The 23,624-nt window shown below is 37.4% G+C and overlaps 1 protein-coding gene across 7 annotated transcripts in view; it reads right to left on the bottom strand.

The window, feature by feature from the left end:
* The window catches only part of CHRDL1 (chordin like 1), a 134,381-nt gene that overhangs the window by 109,063 nt on the left and 1,694 nt on the right, over nt 1-23,624 (bottom strand). For all 7 annotated transcript variants that reach the window (XM_062183998.1, XM_062183995.1, XM_062183996.1 and 4 more), the window contains exon 2: nt 21,393-21,541. In XM_062183998.1, coding sequence (XP_062039982.1) covers nt 21,393-21,541 — 149 coding nt within the window. The remainder of the gene's footprint in view (nt 1-21,392; nt 21,542-23,624) is intronic.

A 23,624-nucleotide genomic window follows, 5' to 3' on the forward strand; every position in this document is an offset into this window, starting at 1 on the left:
CTGGAACCCGGTGTGCCGGCGCCGCAAGGCGGAGGATTAGCCTGTTGAGCCACGGCGCCGGCCTGATGAGTTTATAATTTTAAACATGGCAACTTAAGTCTTTTGTAATCCACAGTTATATATGATTTGCTGCTCATAAAACTAAAGTGTTGTTGGTTCTGTGTTTAGCTGTCCTCCTATAGGTTCCTATGGACTTTTTCCAGCCACTTCTATTGTATTCAGTACTTTGGGATGGCTCTGTAAACAGATGAAGCCAATAATGAATTAACAGTACCAACTGAGAGAAAGTATGGTTAACTGAGGTTACTAAAAACAAAAAGCAATTCAAATCAATTGGCAATCTACAAAAAGAGTTAAAGATTTAGAAAGCTAGTATTAAAATTGCTATATTGGTTTATTATGTTGTGTTATATGTGTGTACATATTGTATGTCCACATGGGAAAATTTTATTATGAATTTTATTTTAATTGGCTTATAGATAAGATTGTCCATAAATGTAAGCTGCTAAAATTAATCAAAGATACATTTTAATTCGTGTGACCTGAATCTCTGCATCATATGTTTTATACTTGTTGGTAGAAAGAAACTAAAAACATTTTATATTGTTGTGCTTAAGTTTACTGTTTAAACAAACTACACCGTGTTAGATATTTAAGAGGTGTTTTCAAATACATGATTCCTAAAATTTGTAGAAGGCATTGGACCTTCTGGCAAATGTTTTCTTAAGTTGTTATCTAATGGTTGAAACTGTTTGCTAAGTATTCATGTGATGTTGCTATTGTCAGCAAGCAATCTAGGACTTGCTCCCTCATTTCTTTATTCTAAACCCAACTTGTTCTTTCATTTCTCTATTCTCTTCAAGGTAGGTAACTAATTCTACTATAAAGGAATCTGTAGGACGCAGAATTTAATCTTTAGACCTTATAAAAGAGATGGCTAACATTTTTCTGTAATAGCATAGCCAAAATAAGAACTTAAATAATAATCTCATAGCTAGATTCACTTCCCCATCAGCGAAGTAAACAGTAAGTAGAAAAAACCTCCCTTTCAGACCAAAGGGAAAGAAAGTTTTAAAGTGAGAATATAATTTTCCTCATGGGCATTGTCTACCTTAGAAAACTACTACAGAACAGGCCTGTGACTATAGACTTGTAGTTCAGGCCACCGAAGATTAGAGATGGGACTTGGGCCCTCCCTTGACTTGCATCCTTTGGTCTGCTTTAACAAAACCAGGAGGAAAAGAAAGCTAGGCATCAGAAGCAATGGGTGGCAGGCCTATTAATGGCTGATCTGTACAGTGATCTGCCTCAAGGAGACCCAACAGGCCAGTCCGCTGCAGTGGCTTTCAATGTGGTAAGCCTGGGCTTCAGCAGAAGTCAGCTTGTGAAGAGCCCTAGCAGCTCTGCCAAGAGTTGGATCACTGGAAATGGACCTGACCTGGAGTCGAAGGATGCCCAGGTCAGAGCCACAGATCTTATTGGCTCTAAACTGAAAAGCCCTTCACTCAGCCCAGCTTCCAAAGTGACCACTGCAGCTGAGGGGATGGCCAAGCAGGGTCAGCAACATTGCAGGCAGAACTGTAAATTTCTTGTTAGAGATGCCCCCTGCCTTTAGCTGGCCAGCTCTCCTCCCAGGCCAGCTAAGTAATGAAAGTCAACAGAGTGCCTTCCCCTAGGAGGTTCACACCTCCCTTAGGATGTACCCCATGTGAAGAGATACATAGGTCTGGGCCTCTTAACTTACAAGGCCTAAAGCCCAACAGATTATTACCAGGCCCCTTCTGTGAGGTTCTATTTGCCTCTCAATCAGAAAACTTAATTGTAGCTTAGACAGCACCTTTCTTAGCTCCTCTAATAATGACTCTGTCCTTTGTTCTAGATCCTGTCTAGTGCACTTGGGCCTCATTCCTTCGTAATCATGACCTCTACTCTACCTCCAATGGCTCTACTCCCACCCTGTGTGTACTGATGGTCCTCTTCCCACTTAATGCTGTATAATTGTTCAGACCTGGTTAATGCCACTCTTAGGATCATTGGTTACTATCCTCACTCTGTCTTTTATGACCTTGTCTAAATATGAGCAGAATCGGCAAACTTGGAAGGCTTCCATAGCCTTGGCAACTCATGACGACAGCCTAGGGTGGTTACTGGCGCCATAAACTAGAGCGTCTATTTGTTGGGTCAACAACAGGAACCACTGTGCACTTGCTCCTCATGTGGGATCTCTGTCCTTAATGTGCTGTACATTGTGATTTAATGCTATAACTGGTACTCAAACAGTATGTTTCACTTTGTGTTTCTGTGTGGGTGCAACCTGTTGAAATCTTTACTTAACATATACTAAATTGATCTTCTGAATATAAAGAGAGTTGAAAATGAATCTTGATGTGAATGGAATGGGAGAGGGAGTGGGAGAGGGGAGGGTTGTGGGTGGGAGGGAAGTTGTGAGAGGGAGAAGCCATTGTAATCCATAAGCTGTACTTTGGAAATTTATATTCATTAAATAAAACTTTAAAAAAAAGAAATGTGTAGCTTAATATGTAAATATTTTGGGATTTTTCAGCTCTCTTTCCATTATTGATTTCTGTTGTAATTCAAGTATGCTCTGGAAGCAGACTTTATATAATTTCTATACTTTTAAGATGTGTTTTATGATCCAGAATGTAGTCTCTCTTGGTAGATGTTCCATGTGTGGCAGTCTCCAACTATAATACTATAATAGTTTTCCCACTTCTTCTTGCATTTCTTCCAGCTTTGACTAGTAAATACTTTAGTTGGTGCACACAATACTTTAGTTGGTGCAACAATAAAGGATTTTTATGTCTTTATTAATCATATAAAGTCCCTCTGTGATAATTTTCCTTGACCTGGAGTCTTATTTATTTGAAATTAATACACCAATTCCAGCTTCCTCTGGATTACTGCTAGCATGATACATATTTCTCTACATTGTTGTTTTTTATCTATAGGTTTCTTTGATTTAGCATAATGACCTCCAAAGTCCATCCATACTGTGGCAAATAGCAAGATCTCTTCCCTCTTTGTCAGACTGAAAAATATTTCCTTGTGTACAAAATACTAAAAGAAATAAGCCAGACACAGAGGAGAAATGATGCTATATAGGTTAAAGTCCACAAAGTACCACATATGTAGGATGAACACACTTAAAGATGTAATGTACAACATGAAGACTATAATTAATAATAAGAATAATGCGTTATATCCAGAATTTTTACTAAGTAATTAGATCATAGCTGTTTTTGCCACAAAGGGGAAAATTGGGTAACTAAACAAAAAGACAGATACATGAATTTGTTTCCCTATAACAAACATTTAAAAATATATGTAACTCATTTCATGTTTTAAATCTTGAAGATATACAATAAAATTTATTTTTAATATTTTAATAAAGTAGATTTCTTATAGACAACATATAGTTGAGTTTTGTTTTATTTTACTCCACTCTGGTAGTCTTTATCTTTTAATTGGTGTATAGAGACCATTCACATTTAAAATGGTTATTCATTAGCTGGATTAATATTGACTGTATTTGCAACTGTTTTTTTTAACTTTTATTTAATAACTATAAATTTCCAAAGTTCAGCTGTTGGATTATAATGGCTCCCCCCACCCATAACCTCCCTCCCTCCCTCTCTCCCTCCCGCAACCCTCCCATCTCCCACTCCCTCTCCCATTCCATTCACATCAAGATTCATTTTCAACTCTCTTTATATACAGAAGATCAATTTAGTATATAGTAAGTAAAGATTTCAACAGTTTGCACCCACACAGAAACACAAAGTGTAAAGTACTGTTTGAGTACTAGCTATACCGTTAATTCACATATTACAACACATTAAGGACAGACATCCTACATGGAGAGTAAGTGCACAGTGACACCTGTTGTTGATTTAACAATTGACACTCTTCTTTATGGTGTCAGTAATCACGTGAGGCTCTTGTCATGAGTTGCCAAGGCTATGGAAGCCTTTTGAGTTTGCCAACTCCGATCTTATATAGACAAGGTCATAGTCAAAGTGGAAGTTCTCTCCTCCCTTCAGAGAAAGGTACCTCCTTCTTTGATGCCTGTTCTTTCTGCTGGGATCTCACTCACAGAGATCTTTCATTTAGGTTTTTTCTTTTTTCTTTTCTTTTTTTTTTGCCAGAGTGTCTTGGCTTTCCATGCCTGAAATACTCTCATGGGCTTTTTAGCCAGATTCAAATGCCTTAAGGGTTGATTCTGAGGCCAGAGTGCTATTTGGGACATCTGCCATTCTGAGTCTGCTGTGTATCCTGCTTCCCATGTTGGATCGTTCTCTCCTTTTTAATTCTATCAGTTAGTATTAGCAGACACTAGTCTTGTTTATGTGATCCCTTTGACACTTAATCCTATCATTATGGTCAATTATGAACTGAAATTGATCACTTGGACTAGTGAGATGGCATTGGTATATGCCACCTTGATGGGATTGAATTGGAATTCCCTGGCCAGTTTCTAACTCTACTGTTTGGGGCAAGTCCGTTTGAGCATCTCCTCCCTCTCTTTTCTATTCATTGCCCTTTTTTGGTACTATTCTCACACTTGTTTGCTGTCTTTTCGGATTTAAATTGAACAGTTTTTACTATTAATACCTTTCCTGGTTTTAATTTGCTTAATCTAAATTGATTTAATTATTTGGTTTTCATTTTATTTCTGCCTTCTCTGATTTTAATTAGACATTTTATACCATTCCAGTTTCTCTCTTTTTCTTAGCATATCAATTTTTTAAGATACTTTAATGGCTTCCTTAGAGTATGCAATATACAATTCACAACTAATCTTTTAGGTAACATTACACTACTTCATGTGCAGTGAAGGCACTTTTTCTTTTTCTTTTTTTTAGATTTGAAAAGATTTATTAGAGTCAAAGACCTCAAGCCAGAGTGGCATGGAAGGGGGCTTCCAAGAGAGGAAAGAACCCAAAGAACCCCATGGCACTGGGATTTTTAAGTACAATTTCAAAGGAAAAAAAAAAAGACTTGACAATCAGATTGTCATTCAGTTACCAGGCAGAGACAAAACTCATCAAAAGACCTGCTCTCCAAATTTACCATGAGAATAGCAAGGGAGTGGTGATTGAGTTGGAGCTCACAGTTTATTGTGAAACCAAGTTACCTATCCCACCCTTCTGGATGGTTTTTTGTTTTATCACCAGCAAGCCAGATAGGATTAAGGATTGTGATGCAGGTACTTTCTAAGAGAATATTCTCAATTCCTCCTTCCCATCCCTTATTACAATTGCTGTCATTCATTTCACTTTCATAAGCTATAATCATCTAATATAATTATTACCATTATTATTTGGAATAAACAATTGTTTATTATATCAAGTAAGAAAAAGGATTTCATTTTACCTTCATTTATTACTTCTCTAATGCACTTCTTTCTTTATACAGATCTAACTTTCTGACATATCACTGTCCTTCCTTCTGAAGAATTTCTGTTAAAATCCATTGCAAGGCAGGTCTACTGGTAACAAATCATTCCCACTTTTTGTTGTCTGAGAAATTCTTTACATTTCATTTTCTCTTAAAGGATAAATTCTCTGGAGACGCAAGGAGAGCTTTTTGCCTAGAGGTTAAGATGTTGATTAAGATGCTTGCAACCCATACCCACCTCTGAATCCTGAATCCTGCTTCCTGCTTCCTGCTAATATAGGCCTTGGAAGGTAGCAGTGATGGCTCAAATAATGAGGTCCCTGCCACTCATTCAGGAGACTAAATTCCTATCTGTGGGCTTCCACCAGCCCAGCCCCAGCTCAGCCCTCTCTGTCTCTGTCTCTTTCCATCCTTGCCTTGCTCCCTACCCCCCTACCTCTCAAAGAAGTATTTAATTTTTTAAAGTCTGTGTATATAGAATTCTAGGTGGGGAGGTTTTGTTTTTCTCTCAACAATTTTAGTATTTCTTTCCATTCTCTCTTTCTGCTTGCAGAAGTTCTGAAAAGAAATCTGATGTAATGGTTATCTTTATTCCTTTACAGATAATATATTCTTTTTTCTGTTATTTTTTTCAAGATATTCTTTTTGTTCTTGAGTTTCTGTAGTCTGAATATGATATGCCTCAGTGTAGATTTTTTTTTGTACACATCCTGGTTTGTGTTCTCTGAGCTTTTCGGATCTGTGTTGTGGTGTCTGTCACAGATTCTGGAAAATTCCCAACCATCATTAGTTCAAATATTTATTTTGTTCCTTCCTTCCTTTTTTTTGTCCTTCTGGCATTCTTATGTGATATACATCTTTTATTCCATTACAGTTCCTGGATATGCTTTTCCTTTAAAAAAAATGTTTGTTTCAGTTTGGGAAGTTTCTATTGGCATATCTTTAGCTCACTGATCATTTTCTCCTCTATTCCAATCTATTGATAAGTCCATCAAAGGCAGTCTTCATTTTTGTTACAGTGTCATTGGTTTCTCATATTCTATTTTCATTTTTCCATATATGTTTCTCCAGTTCATATTATTTAATATTGTCTACTTTCTTCATTAGAGTTCTTAGCACATTAAACCCAGTTAAATTTCCAGTTTGATAATTCCAAAATATCTACTAATATTTGAATCTGGTTCTGATGCTTGATTTGTCTTTTTAGATTGTGTTTTCTGGCTTTGTCAAGTTTTCAAATTTTTGGCTGAAAATCCATAGGCCTTTAGAATGAGTTAGGCTGGAGCTACTGTTTATAGTAGCTATAAAGTAAGAGGTTAAACATGCTATACTGTCCTCTTTTTCTTTCTCCCCAATTGTCTTTGAGATTCCTTAGAAACTTCTTAAATATTTTCTGAGTCTTGCGGTCCTTTAGACTAAAATTCCATTATTATACAAGAGCCCTATTGATGCAGTCATACATTGTGTGGGTGGGGGAAGAACTCTATAATTGCATGATTATCTCTCACTCAGTGTTTTTTTATTGAATATACTTTAATAGAAATTTTAGGTTCACAAGGAAATTGAGAATAAGGCACAGAGATTTCCCATATACCCCTACATCTCCACATACATAGAGTCCCTGATTATCAATATCCCCCAACAGAGAGGTACATTTGTTTCCATTGATCAAATTAGACTGACACATCCTTAACACCCAAAGCCCATGGTTTACATCAAGGTTTACTCTTGCTACTGAACACTTCAAGAGTTTGGATGAACATCCTCCTTTGTAGTATCATACGGAATGATTTCACTGCTCTAAAATTCCTTTGTGCTTTGCCTATGCATCCCTCTCTCACCCCAATCTTTGGCAATCACTGATTGTTTCATCTCCATAGGTTTGTCTTTTTCAGTATGTCATATAGTTGCAATCATAGAGTACAGCAGATTGGCTTCTTTTACTTAGTAATACGCATTTTAGTTTCCACCATGTTTTTCATGGCTTGATAGTTCATTTCTTTTTAGTAGTGACAAATATTTTACTGCCTAGATTCACTTAAGTTTATTTATGCATTCACCTACAAAGGGGCATCTTGGTTCCTTTTAAGTTGTGGCAATTATGAATAAACCTGTTCCAAATATCTGTGTGCAGATTTCTGCATGGATGTGAATTTCCAACTCCTTTGGGAAAATATCAAGAAGTGCAACTGCTGGATCATATGGTGAAAAGTATGTTTGGTTTTGTAAGAAACTGCCCAACTATCATCCAAAGTGACACTATAATTTTGCATTCTCATCAGCAATGAACATTGTTCCTTTCACTCAACATACTTACCAGCATCTGGCAACATCACTGCTTTGGATTTTGGCAATTCTAATCGGTGAATGGTGAATAGTGGCATTTCATTGTTGTTTTAATTTGCATTTCTCTGATGGTGTATTATGTAAAGCCTCTTCCCTCATGCTTATTTCTCATCTGTATTTCTTCTTTGATAAAATGCTTGAGGTCTTTGGCTCATTGTTTAATTAGGTTGCTTGTATTCTTGTTGAACTTAATTGGTTTTTGCGTATTTGGAGTAACATGCCTTTATCAGAGAGGTCTTTTGCAATTATGTTTTTCTAGTCTGTGTCTTGTCTCTTTTTTTTAATTTTTTTTTATTTTTTTGACAGGCAGAGTGGACAGTGAGAGAGAGACAGAGAGAAAGGTCTTCCTTTTGCCGTTGGTTCACCTTCCAATGGCCGCCGCGGTAGCGCGCTGTGGCCAGCACACCACGCTGATCCGATGGCAGGAGCCAGGTGCTTCTCCTGGTCTCCCATGGGGTGCAGGGCCCAAGCACTTGGGCCATCCTCCACTGCACTCCCTGGCCACAGCAGAGAGCTGGCCTGGAAGAGGGGCAACCGGGACAGGATCGGTGCCCCGACCGGGACTAGAACCCGGTGTGCCGGCGCCGCAAGGTGGAGGATTAGCCTAGTGAGCCGCGGCGCCAGCTGTGTCTTGTCTTTTCATTCCCTCAACATTCTCTTTTGCAGAGAAGATATTATGGATTTTAATCGAGTATAGTTTATCAACTCTTTGCTTTATGAATCCCACCCTTGGTGTTACAACAAAAGGTCACTGTCAAACCTGAGGTTACCAAGATTTTCTCTTATATTGTCTTCTAGGTGCTTTACAATTTTACTTCTTCCATTTAGGTCTGTGCTTCATTTTGAGTAAACTTTTGTGAATAATGTAGCAACTACTCTAGATTCATTCAATTATTTTTAGATGTGGATATCCAGTTGTTCCAGACCAGTTATTGCAAAGACTGTCTTTTTGCCTTTGTTACAGATATAAGTTTGCAGTGTTTACATGGGTCTATTTCTGGGTTTTCTACCTTTTCCATTTATCCATTCATCTATTCTTTTGCCAATACCACACAGTCTTAATTACTGTAACGTATGAATGAGTCTTAAAGTCAAGTAGGGTTAGTCCTCTGACACTTTGTTCTTCAAAATTGTGTCTACTGCTCTGGGTATTTTGTGCTTTCCATATAAAGTTTCAAGTTCATACCCACAAAATAACTTCCTGGGATTTTGACTGGTATTATATTGAATCTATAGAATAATTTGGGAAGAAATTATATCTTGACAATATCGGATCTTCCTACACATGAACATGGAATATCCCTCACTTTCTTTAATTCTTCTTTGATGGCTTCCACAAGAGTTACATAGTATTTATCATATAGATAATGTACATATTCTGTTGGTTTTATACACAAGTATTTCAGTTGGGGGTACTAATGTAAATCATTTTGTATTTTTTTATTTCAAACTTCACTCATTCATTGCTGGTTTATAGGAAATCAATTGATTTTATTAATCTTGTATCCTTAAACATTGCTATGATTGCTCATTAATTTTAGGAGGTTCTTTGGTCATTGTTGATTCTTTGGGATTTACTACATGGACAATCATATCATCCACAAACAAAGGAAGTTTTATTCCTTCCTTGCCAATCTGTATACCTTACATTACGATTTCTCATCACACTGTATCTAAGAGGTTTAGCTGTTTTCAGGTCATTCGGTTTTTTTCTTGTGACAATGTGAGATACAACTTCCAAACTTTTTATATATCAGATATGAAATATAAACTTTTTCCAGTCTTTTTTCTGTATGTTATGGATACAAAGTTTTATTACAAAGTTAATAGGCTGTAGTATATACATTTTATAACCTACATTATAAACTTAACATATGAAAGCATTTCTATACTATTAAAGACTAATGTTTCATTTTCATTTATATATACCAAAGACTGTTGAAATGTGTTTTTAAATTTTTTATTTAAGGGGAAGAGAGGCAGAGAAAGAGCTGCAATGCTGGTTCACTCCCCAAATGCTTGCAATCAAAACTCAATCCAAGTCTTCTACATGGGTGGCAGACACCCAATCATTGAGTCATCATCAATGCCTCCAAGGGCCTGCATTAGTAGGAGGGTAGAGTCAGGATCCAGAGGTGGGTGTCAATCTCAAGCACTCCAATGATGGAATGTGGGCATCTTACTCTCTTGGTCAAATGCCCATCCCTGAACCATAATTTATCTAATCAATCCCCAATTCTGATATATTAGATTATTTATACTTTTTTTTAAAAAATAATTTCCATAAGAAACATCCTTGTATATAACCTTCATGGACAACACTCAATATTTTCTTAATATAAATCTTTAGAAGTAAATTTCTAAGGTCAGGGGCTTTCAGTGTTTTTAAATTTTTGATCTATACTGCTGAACTGCCTTCTAGAAAAGCTGTATGAATTTACCTTCCCATTAGCAATGATGAGAATGCCCAACAATGGATATTTTAATTGTTTAAAGTTTTGGCAATTTCGTGAATGAAAGTAGAATGGATCTCTTATTTTTGGGTTGGTAAAGTTAAATATATATTCATTTTTTGCAACCATTTATATTTCACCTTTTGTAACTTGCCATTATTAACACTGTTATATTGATCTATATGGCCAAGTTAAGTGTAGGTACTTAAAGTCATTTATTAATTGAAAGAACATAGGAAATAAAAATATTTTATAGGCATAACTTGTATATTTTTCAGTCAAGTCCTAGGAATACACTTTCCTTAGTAGAGACACAAATTAGACTTCTGCTCAACATTCAAGGCTAGAGTAAGAAATATTTTAACAATCCCACCATCTTTAACTGATGAGATATAATTATGAATTTCCTCAGACTAACATATAAATGAAGCATCTTTTTCTACCTTCCACATTTCAGTGAGAGGAGAGTGACTGTTTCCATACATTAAATTTATATTCTCATTGACAAACACTTAAGTCATCTACATTTCACATATAGAATTTATTTCAACATTTGAGAGAGAATCTGAGTATATACTTGAGAGCAAATCCATGATGGCAGCTCCCTAAAGTGGCATTATTAGGCCAGCATTGTCATTTGAGACTGGGTCACTAGTACTTGGAGGGAAATAAATTAGAAGCTGCTTTGTAGATTTAAAGCCACATTGGAAAATAGGATACAACCTGCGTATTGTGCATTTGATACTAGATTATTGTTCTTGCTTGGATTAGCTCATTCAGAGGTTGGCATCAGTTCTATCTACTTAAAATATGAAGTCAGATGAGCTTCTGCTATCACGTATGTATTCCATATGGTTATTTACTATCCTTTCTTACTTGCAGAAGAATAGGATACTAAACACTGAAGACCTCTGAAAGATTAAGCAAACACTAAAATAAAACAAGCTATCAAATGTGGCTTTTGAGTGCATTCGCACATTTTTAGACTCCCACCCAAACTGTTAAATATTCTAACTTGCAGGAAAGTATGTTTCCAAAGGGACAGTAAATACTGATGCCACAAGGAGGGTGTTCCTTATATATTGCTTTAAAACAGCTTGCTATTTCTTCTCTGAAATATCTTTAAAATAGGTTATTTCAAGAGGGCTGGCGCTGTGGCGCAGTGGGTTAATCCTCTGCCTGCAGCGCCAGTATCCCATATGGGCGCCGGTTCTGGTCCTGGCTGCTCCTCTTCCCATCCAGCTCTCTGCTATGGCCTGGGAGGGAGTGGAGGATGGCCCATGTCCTTGGGCCCCTGTACCCACACGGGGGATCTGGAAGAAGCTCCTGGCTCCTGGCTTCGGATCGGCACAGCTCTGGCCATTGCAGCCATTTGGGGAGTGAACCAGCGGATGGAAGACCTTTCTCTCTGCCTCTACCTCTCATTGTCTGTGGCTCTACCTCTCAAATAAATAAATAAATAAATCTTTAAAAAATATTTTAAAAATAGATTATTTCATTGACACTATTAAATAAATCATTCTTATATATCTGAGCTCATTCATGAAAACAACAAATAAACAAAATAATTGGTTTTGATTTCCCCCAAGTTCAGCCTTCAAACAAACTGTATAAACTGAGTGATCTTAATTTTGCTGCTCCAAGTTTGACTCAAAACCCTGGAGGTAAATAATATGTGGGGGAAGGAACACCCAGGATTCCTTAAAAACATAAAGCCAGTTGAGAACAGTCATAACAATAACAAAAATAACAACTAATATTTGTTAAGCACTCCCTAAGAGCCAGGCTCTGTCTAAGGGTTTTATGTATACAAATTCACTAAATTCTCACAACAACCCTATTCCTTAGGCTACACTTAGCCTCCATTTGTAAATGAATAATCTGAAGCACAGAGAAATTTGGTATTTTGCCCAAGTTGGCATGACTAGTCAATGTGTGGAGCTGGGATTCAAACCTAAGTTGTCTGGCTTAAGAACCAAAGACTAAGACCATTACATAATTCTGCCTCTCCTGCTATGTAGTTGGTAAGGTACAGGTCACCTACTTTCAGGATTTGGAATGTACAGGATTTCCGCATATTGCTGCTTAAACTTTTCTCAAATTGTCCTTGTGCTCTACCTGTGGAACACAGCTTTTATCACTATTTATTTATTTATTAATTTGACAGATAGAGTTAGACAGTGAGAGAGAGAGGCAGAGAAAAAGGTTGATCACTTTTTAAAGAACCAACATTGTTTATACTGAAGTTAAGTCAAACTAAAGGTGGACTATATAAAATAGTATAGTTGGCACAGACATTATTTTGCATTATTTGTATCTGTATCAGTGACAAAAAGTATAAAGTATAAAATAGTGCTCATGCTCTCGAACACTTTGAAATCTTGTTTGGAAGACAAGAATATTCCATCTAAGTGGTCTTTTTCATTCTCTTTAAAGTTAACAGCACTTTCCTCATATATACTTACATGTCTCTTAAACTATGCTTTTTGAGGATGCAAGTATCTTACTCAAACACTAACTGCTGATATAAATCTGATCCTAAAAGTAATATATAATGGTATTTCATTCAGTATATTGGTCTTACTATCTCAGTGATATGGGATGTGTGCAATTACGCCCAAGACAAATATCCACAACTCCCAGAATGTTCAACTTTAGGAACTGGATGCAGATAAGGAGGTAAACTCTAATGTCACTGGTGCTCTTAAACAATGCTCCTGAAATTACTGACAATGATGATTTTTTCAAGCACATTACAAAAGCAGATACGTAATCCCTAAGACATGTTTTAGCATGGTTGCCCAAGGTTGAGTGGTTAGCACAATTATACTACTTTTTTATGAATATACTGGACAATTATCAATTTTCAAAAGCTATGATAAAGTCAGTTGCAGCATATGCATATAAACTTGAACTTTTTGAAAGGTGTTGACATCACACAGAAGAAAATTTAATGTTACACAGTATATTCAACCAGACCTAAGTCTCAGGAAATCATCATGGACAAGAACTGGGAGATACTAACTGGCAAATGTGTGACTTATTACTAATGAGGTCTAAGAGTAGAATTTGGTCCCAAAGGAATTTCAACTAGCATGTGAGCTAGATGTTCAACCTGCATCATTATAGCTATTTTTCAAATGGTTCAACTGGCCCTAATTAGAGGCAGAAATTCCTGCTACTTTAAAGGACCCTGTTAACAAGAAAAATGATGAGAAAAAAGTAAACAACATCAGAGATGTGCCACTATGCCATCAATGTTTTGCCCGATCATTACTTCTCAGCTCCCAGGATTAGGCCAATAGGTCAATAGCTTCATCACCAATCCAAAAGCAAGGAAACATTCCCATGAACTGTTTTTGATAAGAGTTATTGCTATAGACACATCATCATGTCAGTTTTACAATAATATTTATTCTATTATAACACATACGGTCAGTGGAAAGGGAGAGATGAATCTGTGCTCATTATGTGAGTGGACACATCAAGTAAACAAATTCCTTTTTAATTCTTTATTTCTTAAAAAGAAAGTCTTCAAGAACAGTAAAAAAAATAATAATGCCTAAGTACTTCTCTCCCGTCATTTATCAAACTGAAGCAGAATGTGGGAAGGGCAACATATAGTAGCTATGGTAAAGGGGATTCTCTTGTTTGTCAGACATTTGGATTTCTAAAGTTGAAGACTGTGTCAGGTTTCCCCAGGACTTTAGGACTTCATTTACAGACCGTTGAAGCCAGGGAAAATGAAAGTCTGGAAGAAGCCAAATCCTCACCTTGTATATACAGCTTATTCCTTCAACCAGGAGTTAATTATCTTATTCCTATTTGCTGGATATTTTTGCTCAAAATTAATTCAGCTTCATATATAGTTAGTGTCTTATTCACTGCATGGATTTGCCACTACTTGCCTTGTGGCTATTTCACTTCCTACTAGCAGGTGAGAAAGTTCAATGGGAAGAAAAAGGTCTATAATTCAGAGGTTTGACAGTAAAGCAAGATGACACCATTGGGCTAAGATGAGAACTGGAGATTTTTCCATGAAATTTTAGTTCATTGTGTCCTTCTATCTCCCATCTGCATGGATAACTGGGAGTTCATGGTATTCTCATTAGTCCTTACTATGAGACCATGGGGAGATCCTTTTATAGAAAGGCTGCTTGGCTGGTGAAACCTGACCTGAATATTTTTTTTCTGACTCAAATCATCTCTTCCATGTCACATGGCATAGGACTTTGGGCAAAAATCAAAGCTCTCATTCAATAAAACAAACTGTTCTTCCTATCAGCACTTCAGCTGAACAAGTCTTGTTAAAGGAGACTTTCTGTTTGGTCAGGAACACAAGCGGGGCTCTTGAACTTTTCACAACAAAATCAGATTTGCATTCTCCACTCATTCACTTCACTACAGGTGCATTTCAGGGATTCCAATTGTGAACTGACATAAACCCTAATCCAAATTGGCCACAAATCAGAGCTTCATTTTTTAAGATAATATATTCATATAGTTCCTCTTAGAATTATCTATACCAAATAACTATACATATCTATACATGTTCCGAATATGGCTGATTTTTATTTTTCTTGACTTTCATGTACATTTTGTGTATTTAACAATGAACATTTATTTTTAAATCAGAAAAAAATTAATATAGAGCTTGCTTAGGACATCTGATAGTTGACAATCCAACCTAGTAACCATATTAAATAATCATTTGTTTTACATTTCCATGTTATAGCCTCCAAGTAACTTAGGTCATCCAATGGCAAAGTATCTGAACCACATTCCCTTACTACATACAGAGAAACCTTTATTGAGTTATAATTTAATAGTTGCCGTCTTCCTTTACAGAGGGTCAACAAAGAAATGCAAGCAGACAATCCTTCTTTCTTCTATGAAACCAAGGTCACAGGTGGTCTCCTTGTACCACCCAGATGTGCCTAATTCAAACATCCCATGAGCAATACTACTTGAGTGGTGGTGGGGGGAAGTGGGAATAATCTCTGTAAATGAAATTGTAAATTTTCTTTTGCCAACAAGCCCAAAGTTTCACTTTTTTATCCTTTCAGGAAGCAGAAGTCAAATTAAGAGTGTGAATGCTGTAATCTACCAAACCAGATGTTAAAAACATCTACTTCACCAACTTTCTTCAGATGACCTCTTTAAAAACATTATCTTGCATGTATTCTTTCATCTTTAACCTATATCCAATCTTTCTAGAAGCAAGCAGGCTATAAATCTTAAATGAATAAAATACTCTTTGTAATGAATCAGTGATGATATTGGAAATCAAAGCCATCTGCAAATCAGGGTCTTGGTTTCCCTTATCCTACCTCCCTAGACCCTATTCTGTTGTCCTTTAGTTCTCAGTCCATATAGTAAGAATTGTTCTCAGCTCATAGCAATCAATCTGTACTTCAAAGAATATGAATGACTTAACCAATACCACAGAGCAAGCAACAGAAAACTGACTAGAAGCCAGGTCTCTTGACTTTAAGCGTAGCCCTCTTGCCATTAAACAATGAGGACATTCCAATCCTACTGAGAAGTCAGGGAAATCCAAGAAGCATGGACATAAAGGCACATATTTTTAACCTTCCTCACAACTTTCCTTTGGCTTAGCTTACTTAGGTTCCTGATTAATTTTAGTCCTAGTCTCAATCTTTAAACTACCAACTAGTATTCTGCCTCTCTTAGGAATTCTGGTTACAAAGTTCATTATTAATTCACTTGGATCATCTCTTATGTATTAAGTGAGGGCCATGTGTAAGGAACTGGGCTTCTGTTCAGGGGAATGAACTCAATAGGCTTCCTCAGAAAACTACCAGAGGCTGACTTGCGTAGTAAACAGAACACTGAAGTTAGAGACGTGGGGCTTAGTTCTGGCTCTAGCTGGGACTTGCTCTCTGTCCTTGCACAAAGTCACTGGACTCCATTATGTTTCAAGTTTCACATCTTAAAATAAAGAGGATAATGTCAATTTGGCTTGCAAGAGAGTGGCTCTAATGGCTACAACTCACTAAAAACTATGTGTCAGCCACCGTGCAAAGCACCGAGTGTATTCAATCTCTTTCATTCTTCAGATGACCATATTGACACTCATCACGCTATTATAGTCCCACTGTGCTGATAAGAAAACCAAAGCTGGGAAGCTAAGTAACATTCTCAAGGTATCTAAGTCAGTTCTGGAGCTGAGGAGTGGATCTAGGTTAACCTCATGGTCTCAAACCCCACTGCCTACCTCCACATTAAAAATTAATTAAGAGTATACTTTGAAAAATTAAGCTATCCAATTTTAAGGTATTCTTACTTCCTTCTATTTCCACCTACTAAAACCTGCAAGATGTAATTAGATCAGCTCTTTTGCTGGCTGCTTTTTCACGATCCAAAACTCACCTCAAATGTCCAAGCAAGAATTTGGAGGAGGAAAAATCATGAATTTCTGGCTGGCTTTCACAATTGACACAAAGGCTCTGGGTGGGCTCTATAAGGCCGCACTTCATATGTCTCAAACTTTCTTAGTGTCTCTGTCCCTCCCTCCAACCTTTTGGTGGCTTGCCTTTCATGAGATGCCCAGAGGCCCACTTTCAGCCAAGTATGAAGACTAGAAGCTTTTCTCCTGGGGAGAAAAGTGAATGTGAATCTAATCCTTTGAAGATCTAGTTAACTTACTTTCTAAATCAGGAATGGATCCCATGAAATACAAGAACAATTTCTCTCCCCAGAACCTTTGCCAGACTTGGCATAGGCTGGTCCATTAGAAATATATAATTGAATATTATTAACAATTCTTCAACCTCTCTTTGATCAATAGTTCATTACCAAAGTTAAAACTGCCAAAATGGGCAAACTCTTCAGCCTCTTTGACCCATATTTGCATGAATATTATGCTGTGAATGTTACGCTCCTTTGAACTTCAAAAGAGCTTCCTGGCCTCGCTGACTACAACTTTAACAACAGAGCATAATGGAGTTACAGAAAGACCCTTTCCAGGCTAAACACCTCAAACCTTGCTGATGCTGGACAGTAACAAACTTTCAAATAAGCAACAAAGACTCGTTCATTCATTGCAATGCACTATCAGTTTTTCCTGGTCTCCTGAGCCTGTCTTTTCTGTTGTGAGAGCAACTGTTAACTATGGCTAATTAGTTACCAGCAAGTGGCAGCACCCACCTTCACCATTCCTTGTGAAAAGAGCCTTCTGCTAATAAAGCACTTTCTACAGACCTCTTCAGATTTTTACACTAATTGAATGAGCATCTTCGACTCTAATGGCACCCTCCCCCAGCCAGTTCCACTCTGGTGTCCCAAAAAGGAGAGCAAACAGACTACAGAACACCCTCCTTAACCTGGAGACCAATATTCTAACTAACCCTTGAAAGATCAGAAACTTTGATTTACTTGGGTTAAATGGTATCAGACAGTAAAGATAGGTTTATTACTCCTAAACTTATAGGTCTCTTCAAGTTTTCCCAGTTATTTTTATTAAAGAAGAAAATTCTCTTTTCCCTTCATCTATTCTCATACTTGGGCTTTTCTAGAATTGGACAGTAAAAATGTAGGAAATAAGATTTCCTTTTACTTTAAAGACTTTTCCCCTATTATCAAAGTAATACTTGCCAACTGTAAAACTTTTGGAATAGATGGAAGAAGCAAAAGGACGAACAAAATAACATTCATAAACCTACCACCCAGAGATTTAAAAAATTCTTCCTAAGTTGTACACTGTACATGAACATAAATTTCCAATAGAATAGAAACTATGGGTAAAACCCTAAATTATGGCAGCAGAAGAAAATATAAGACTATAGGATGGGAAAGACCTTCCTATGAATAAGAAGAGGTCCAGAGGCATAAAGAAAATTAATGATGGATCTGACTACATAAACTTACAACTTGTGTACAGGAAGATACAACTTAAAATTTAAAACAAATCTTAGACTGGGAAAGTAATATTTGAACTGTGAAAGGTAAATAACAAAATTTGAAGTAACAAAGGCTAATAAATAAGCTTTTAAACTCATAAGTCAAGTAACCCACCTGAAAAACAGTCAATTCACTGAACAAATACAATTGAACTAAAAAGTAATTGAAAAGCTGTTCCAGTAACAGGAAAATATCAAATCAAAGCTGAAATATAATTAAAGTGATCTAAACATATAAACATGAATAATACTCTTGGTAAAGAAATTGGAAATCAGTACTCATATACAGATGGTGGGAGTACAAATTAATACAACTTATTTTAAGGGTAATTTGGCAATACTTACCAAGATTAAAACTAAACATATACCTTTACTAACAATTCTTCACAAATACTTGCATAAGTGCCTATGGTGTTTGTTAATGCCTCAAGAACTGGAAGCAACCTAAATATCTACAAATAGAGACTGGTTAAATAAATTGTGGCACACTTTTGCAACTGGAAATTATGCAAGCCTTAGAAAGACCATAGCACTGTTACATTGCAATACTCTGACACAGAATGATGTCTTGGACACACTGTTGAGTAAAAGCAGGTTACTGAAAATATATATGATCTCTCATCTTTGTAAAATACAAAAGAAAGAACTCTACATACATACATATATATATATATATATGATTTTATAATGCAGAGAAGAGTTTGGAATTAATAACAGTTATCCCTGGAGTGTGGAATGGAAGTTAAGGGCTATGTGTTCTTTAGATATTTTCTTTTTTAAAAAAAAATTTATTTTTTATTTTTAGACAGGCAGAGTGGACAGTGAGAGAGAGACAGAGAGAAAGGTCTTCCTTTGCCATTGGTTCACCTTCCAATGGCCGCCACGGTAGGCGCGCTGCAGCCGGCGCACCGTGCTGATCCAATGGCAGGAGCCAGGTGCTTCTCCTGGTCTCCCATGGGGTGCAGGGCCCAAGGACTTGGGCCATCCTCCACTGCACTCCCTGGCCACAGCAGAGAGCTGGCCTGGAAGAGGGGCAACCGGGACAGGATCGGTGCCCCAACCGGGACTAGAACCCGGTGTGCCGGCGCCGCAAGGCGGAGGATTGGCCTAGTGAGCCGCGGCGCCGGCTGAGATATTTTCTTATCATTTTGTATAGTGAGCATGCATTAACTTTATAATTTAATAAATTTAAAGATAAGTTAACCCAAGGATTTTCCAGGGCTACTAATTTTTCAATAAACAGTGTTTTATAGTGTTTTTAACAGTAACATGATGTTACATTACTTGGATCATTTATGTAATCACTTTTCACTGTAGGGAGTGCAATATAAATCTCTGTGCATACATATTGTGTGTGTCTGTACATGTATGTGTGTGTATCAAACAATATAGATAGGGTGTATGATTTGAGGTTTCTCCATTGCATGTAACTTTGCATGTCTCTGAGGCAGCTAGCTTGGACAAAGCCACACAGAATGATGCTCATTGGCTCATGACATTAAAACGGAAACACTAGGACAAGAACTGGTGCTCAAGGCCATCTGTTATATAATCACTCTGACACCAACTGAATATCAAAAGGGCTTGGGACAAATTCATAGACACAAGGAAATAGTAAACAGTAGTAGTTTGGGGTCTATACATTTTTTCAAGTAGCATCTTTCTCTGGATTGCCAACTAAGCTCGAACTCTCATGGACCATATTCCTCAATTTTTCATAAATATGGAAGGCCTACAGAAGGAGATGGTCTTTTGCCAGCTACAACCCCATTCCCCATGAGACCATGTGTTAACTGATAATAACAGAAGTCTCTTTCTAAGGTAGGAATGATTTTTAAACTTAGCTGATTTGTGAGCTGAGTTGAGAATGAATGGACAATGTTTCTATCACATCCACTCAATTCAAGGAGGACTTCTGGAAGAGAAGGGTTCTGAGATGGACCACGTGAGTACTCACACATAAGTGAAAGGAAAAGAAGGTAGTTTGAGAAACACACAGGGAGAGGCTGATCCAAGCTTCCTTGCTGAGATCATGCCCTGCTAAACTTCCTTTTGTGTCCCAATCATACGAGATATCACCACAGATCACTCATGCTTAAAAGCCTAATCAAAAGCACTATTTCTCCTAGGAAGAAGAGTAAGTTTGCTATGAAAATTGTGGTGGGACAGAAACTCACTTAACGATGCAATAGCCTTGGCACCGTTCTCCTTGTCAGCAAGCCTTCTGCCAGATATATTGAACTTATGCTGATAAAGGAGATAAATGTTTAAGTGATGGGCTTCAGATGCTGCTTCGGCTCCTACCAAGAATATTTTCACAGCTCCTTCTCATGAATAAGTTCAGTGGAGCAGAGAATGCTCCTCTTGGACCCATTCCACTTTGTGCTTCTTTTGATGCAGCCAAAAATGGGAACTAGAGCTACAGCTTTTCCTGCAAATTCAGAGCAAGCGTCTACCTCAGAGGGAGCACAAGTGGCCCAAAGAAGGTAAGGCCCACACTGTGTAAAGGCAGCAGAAAGCTTCTAACAAGAACAGAGATGGCAATGGTCACTCATAAATCTCCCAAATGTGGTGGCAAGGAGGCTTAATTATCCCCGTACCCCGTACCGCCACCCTCTGCTTTCTCCAAAGTGTTAGCCCATCACACGGATCGCTGACTTTCTAGAAATATTCCCTGGCTTTGCAGGGACGTTCCTTTCAATAAATGGCATCCAATTTGCTAACAGTCCCTGGAATCTCAATTTCCTCAAAGGATTTTTTCATCTGAATCCAGCTCATGTGAAGGTTTCTTCCTTCTTTGTTTTTCAGCATAAGGGAATAGGAGGAGCCTGCTTTCTTTTCCTTTTTTTTTTTTTCCTTTTCTGTGTTATTCTTTTTCATAAACTGAAAACCTTTGCTGAAGAGTCTGAAATTTGGGAAAAAATCCAGCTCATCTGTCAGATATTTCTAGAGTTACGTAAAATGGAATGAGATTTGTACAGTTTAGAACAGGAAAGGGAAAAGAGGCTAATGTGTCATGTGTTCTATGAGATGAAGACTATATGATAATCAGAAAAACAGTACTAAATTTGGTTGGCCCGATTCAAAGCTCTCATTCTTTTATCAACTCATACATAAACCAGTGACATTCACTTTTTTCTCATAGAATAATTGTATGACCACATTTGGGCTAAATCACAGTTCCTACAGATTATAACCACATTTTCAAAGAAATTATAAGCAACTATATTATTTTTAAATTCAAGATACTTACGTTTGACTTGCTCTGTTTTGCTTCCTTCTAGGAATAGAAAGAACAAGAACAAGGAAATAATATATTTCATGCCTCCCATTTTCCACTTTTTTCTTGTTTGGAGCACTGTAAAACTCAGTTCAGAACCTTCCAGGCCCGGTGTACTCAAGCTGTCGGAGGAAAAAAAGCAGGAGAAAGACTTAAAACAGATCCCCTGGAACTGATGGAGATCACTGATGCTTAGGCTTCTAACTTGCTGGAAAAAAAATGCCAAGGAATTTACATAAGTGCAAGCATTGTTTGCCTGCATAAAAAAAGGACTTGCCTCTCCTGACTAGCAAATACTGTGGGAGAAAATTCAAGTGAATGAGCATGCATTCCTATCCAACGCTGAGCTGAGGCAAAAATCCTTACAGGCGTAAGAGGAAAACAAAAATTAAATTTTGAAATCCTCCTTTCTAAGGGAATAAAAGTTGATTTCTTAAGAGATATTCTTTTGGAGAAAAGGGAAACAAGAGTTTGCAAAAGGGGTATTTTGGCAAACAAGGTAAAAGTAATAGACATGAGATCTAAGCAATTTCTCAAATGAAAATCTGAGCTTCAGAACTACTGCTATCATTAATCCTTCAGGGACGAAATACAAATTGATCAATGTTTCTGTAGTGACATCTGTGACATCTATCAGGATCTTCAGTTTGACTACTTCTGTTGGAAAAGATAGGTGCAATTAGCAAATGGATGCATTTAAACACCTGAAAAGTTTTACTGCTTAGCTAGAATGGCTCATACTCCTTCCCAATGAAGTCCATTGTGAAATGGAAAAATTCAAATGGGCCATTTACAGGGGAATTAGGCAAATTTAAATAGGCAATTTGTTCACCTTGCACCACCATGGAAAAGACCATTAAAGCAACAGCAATTCTTTAAAATATGAGATTGGCATTTCCAATTTAAGGCTGGAAATCTTAAACCATTTGAGCCTTAGAACATGGAAAGCTTGCTAAAACTCAAATACAGTCACAAATCATTTCTATAGACTTCAGAGTCTGCAAAGCTCCTCCAATGGGTGATTTGAAAATATTTAAAAATTCTAGAAATACAACCTTCAATCTGGGGTTAACCTGCGATAGGAACTGAACTCACTGATCATTTCAGAGTTCAACCTAAATATTGAGCACGAAGAACTCAAAGGGATGCAAGATGATCATTTTGGAGAACTGAATATCTCTGAGTTCTGAAGTAGAGGCCACAGCTCCTACTTGAAATGCTATGAAGTTGCCTGGATCATTCAAAAAGCATTGTTTCAAATTATGAACACGTAACCGAAGAACAAACTAAGCATAGAGAATAATTTGTGCTATCAGACAGCATTTGCAGAACACGTTTGCCTTCTTCCTCTAACCCCTCCTTGCTCTTTAAAACAGGATCAAATTTTCCTAGGACATATTTCTAGCCTTCCAAAGACCTGGATTCTGATATCTTGGTCCCTTCTGTGAGGTTATGCTCCACTTGCAATCACTCAGAACGTCTCTGTCCCCTGAGAGCTACCAGGGTCCCTCGGAGCAAATCATTTCCAGTAAGAGTTTAACACAGCTACCCACCTCAGTGAGGTTCTTCCTACGCCTCCTCTAATAAGCTTATCCCCCACGGCTCCAAAGAGAAGGATTTTTAACTGCTGAAATCCAATTCATCACACTCATATAATGGATCTCAGGGAAGTTTTTGTTTTTTAAACCATGGTTTTTGGGTCTCCCCATGCAAGAAGCAACAGGGCTGTTTTTCTTGTACAATAGCTGGGTGATTTTGGTGAACAGTAGCATTGCTTCATAACTCAAGCTGGCAAGAAAATGGCTCATAGAATTTTTTTTTGCTTTTCTTGGGACCCAACTCATGTTATGAGCAAATAGAAAAGTTGGTGACTAGAGAGCAATTAATCTCTTTTGGCGTTCCTGTCATCTGTGTGGCCTCCCAAACAGTGATGGAGAAGATCAGAAAATGCATCACTTGGTAAATATTCACTTTTAATGTATAAGATCCTGAAGTCCTGCCTTTGCATTCTGTGCAGAAATATCAACTCAGAAGAATTCCCTCCCCAGGCCCCCCTCCATTCAATTTCTTTTTCTTTTGGGGGAGCGGGGTGGCTCAAGACATTTGTTGGGACTGCAGCAGTAAACACAAGCAAGCATTGCTCAGCAAACATGCCGACTCTTATTCTTGCAAAGAGCCAAACTGTCCTTAATTTTTCAAATTATA

The sequence above is a fragment of the Lepus europaeus genome, chromosome X, assembly GCF_033115175.1.
Source record: "Lepus europaeus isolate LE1 chromosome X, mLepTim1.pri, whole genome shotgun sequence".
NCBI classification, from domain to species: domain Eukaryota; kingdom Metazoa; phylum Chordata; class Mammalia; order Lagomorpha; family Leporidae; genus Lepus; species Lepus europaeus.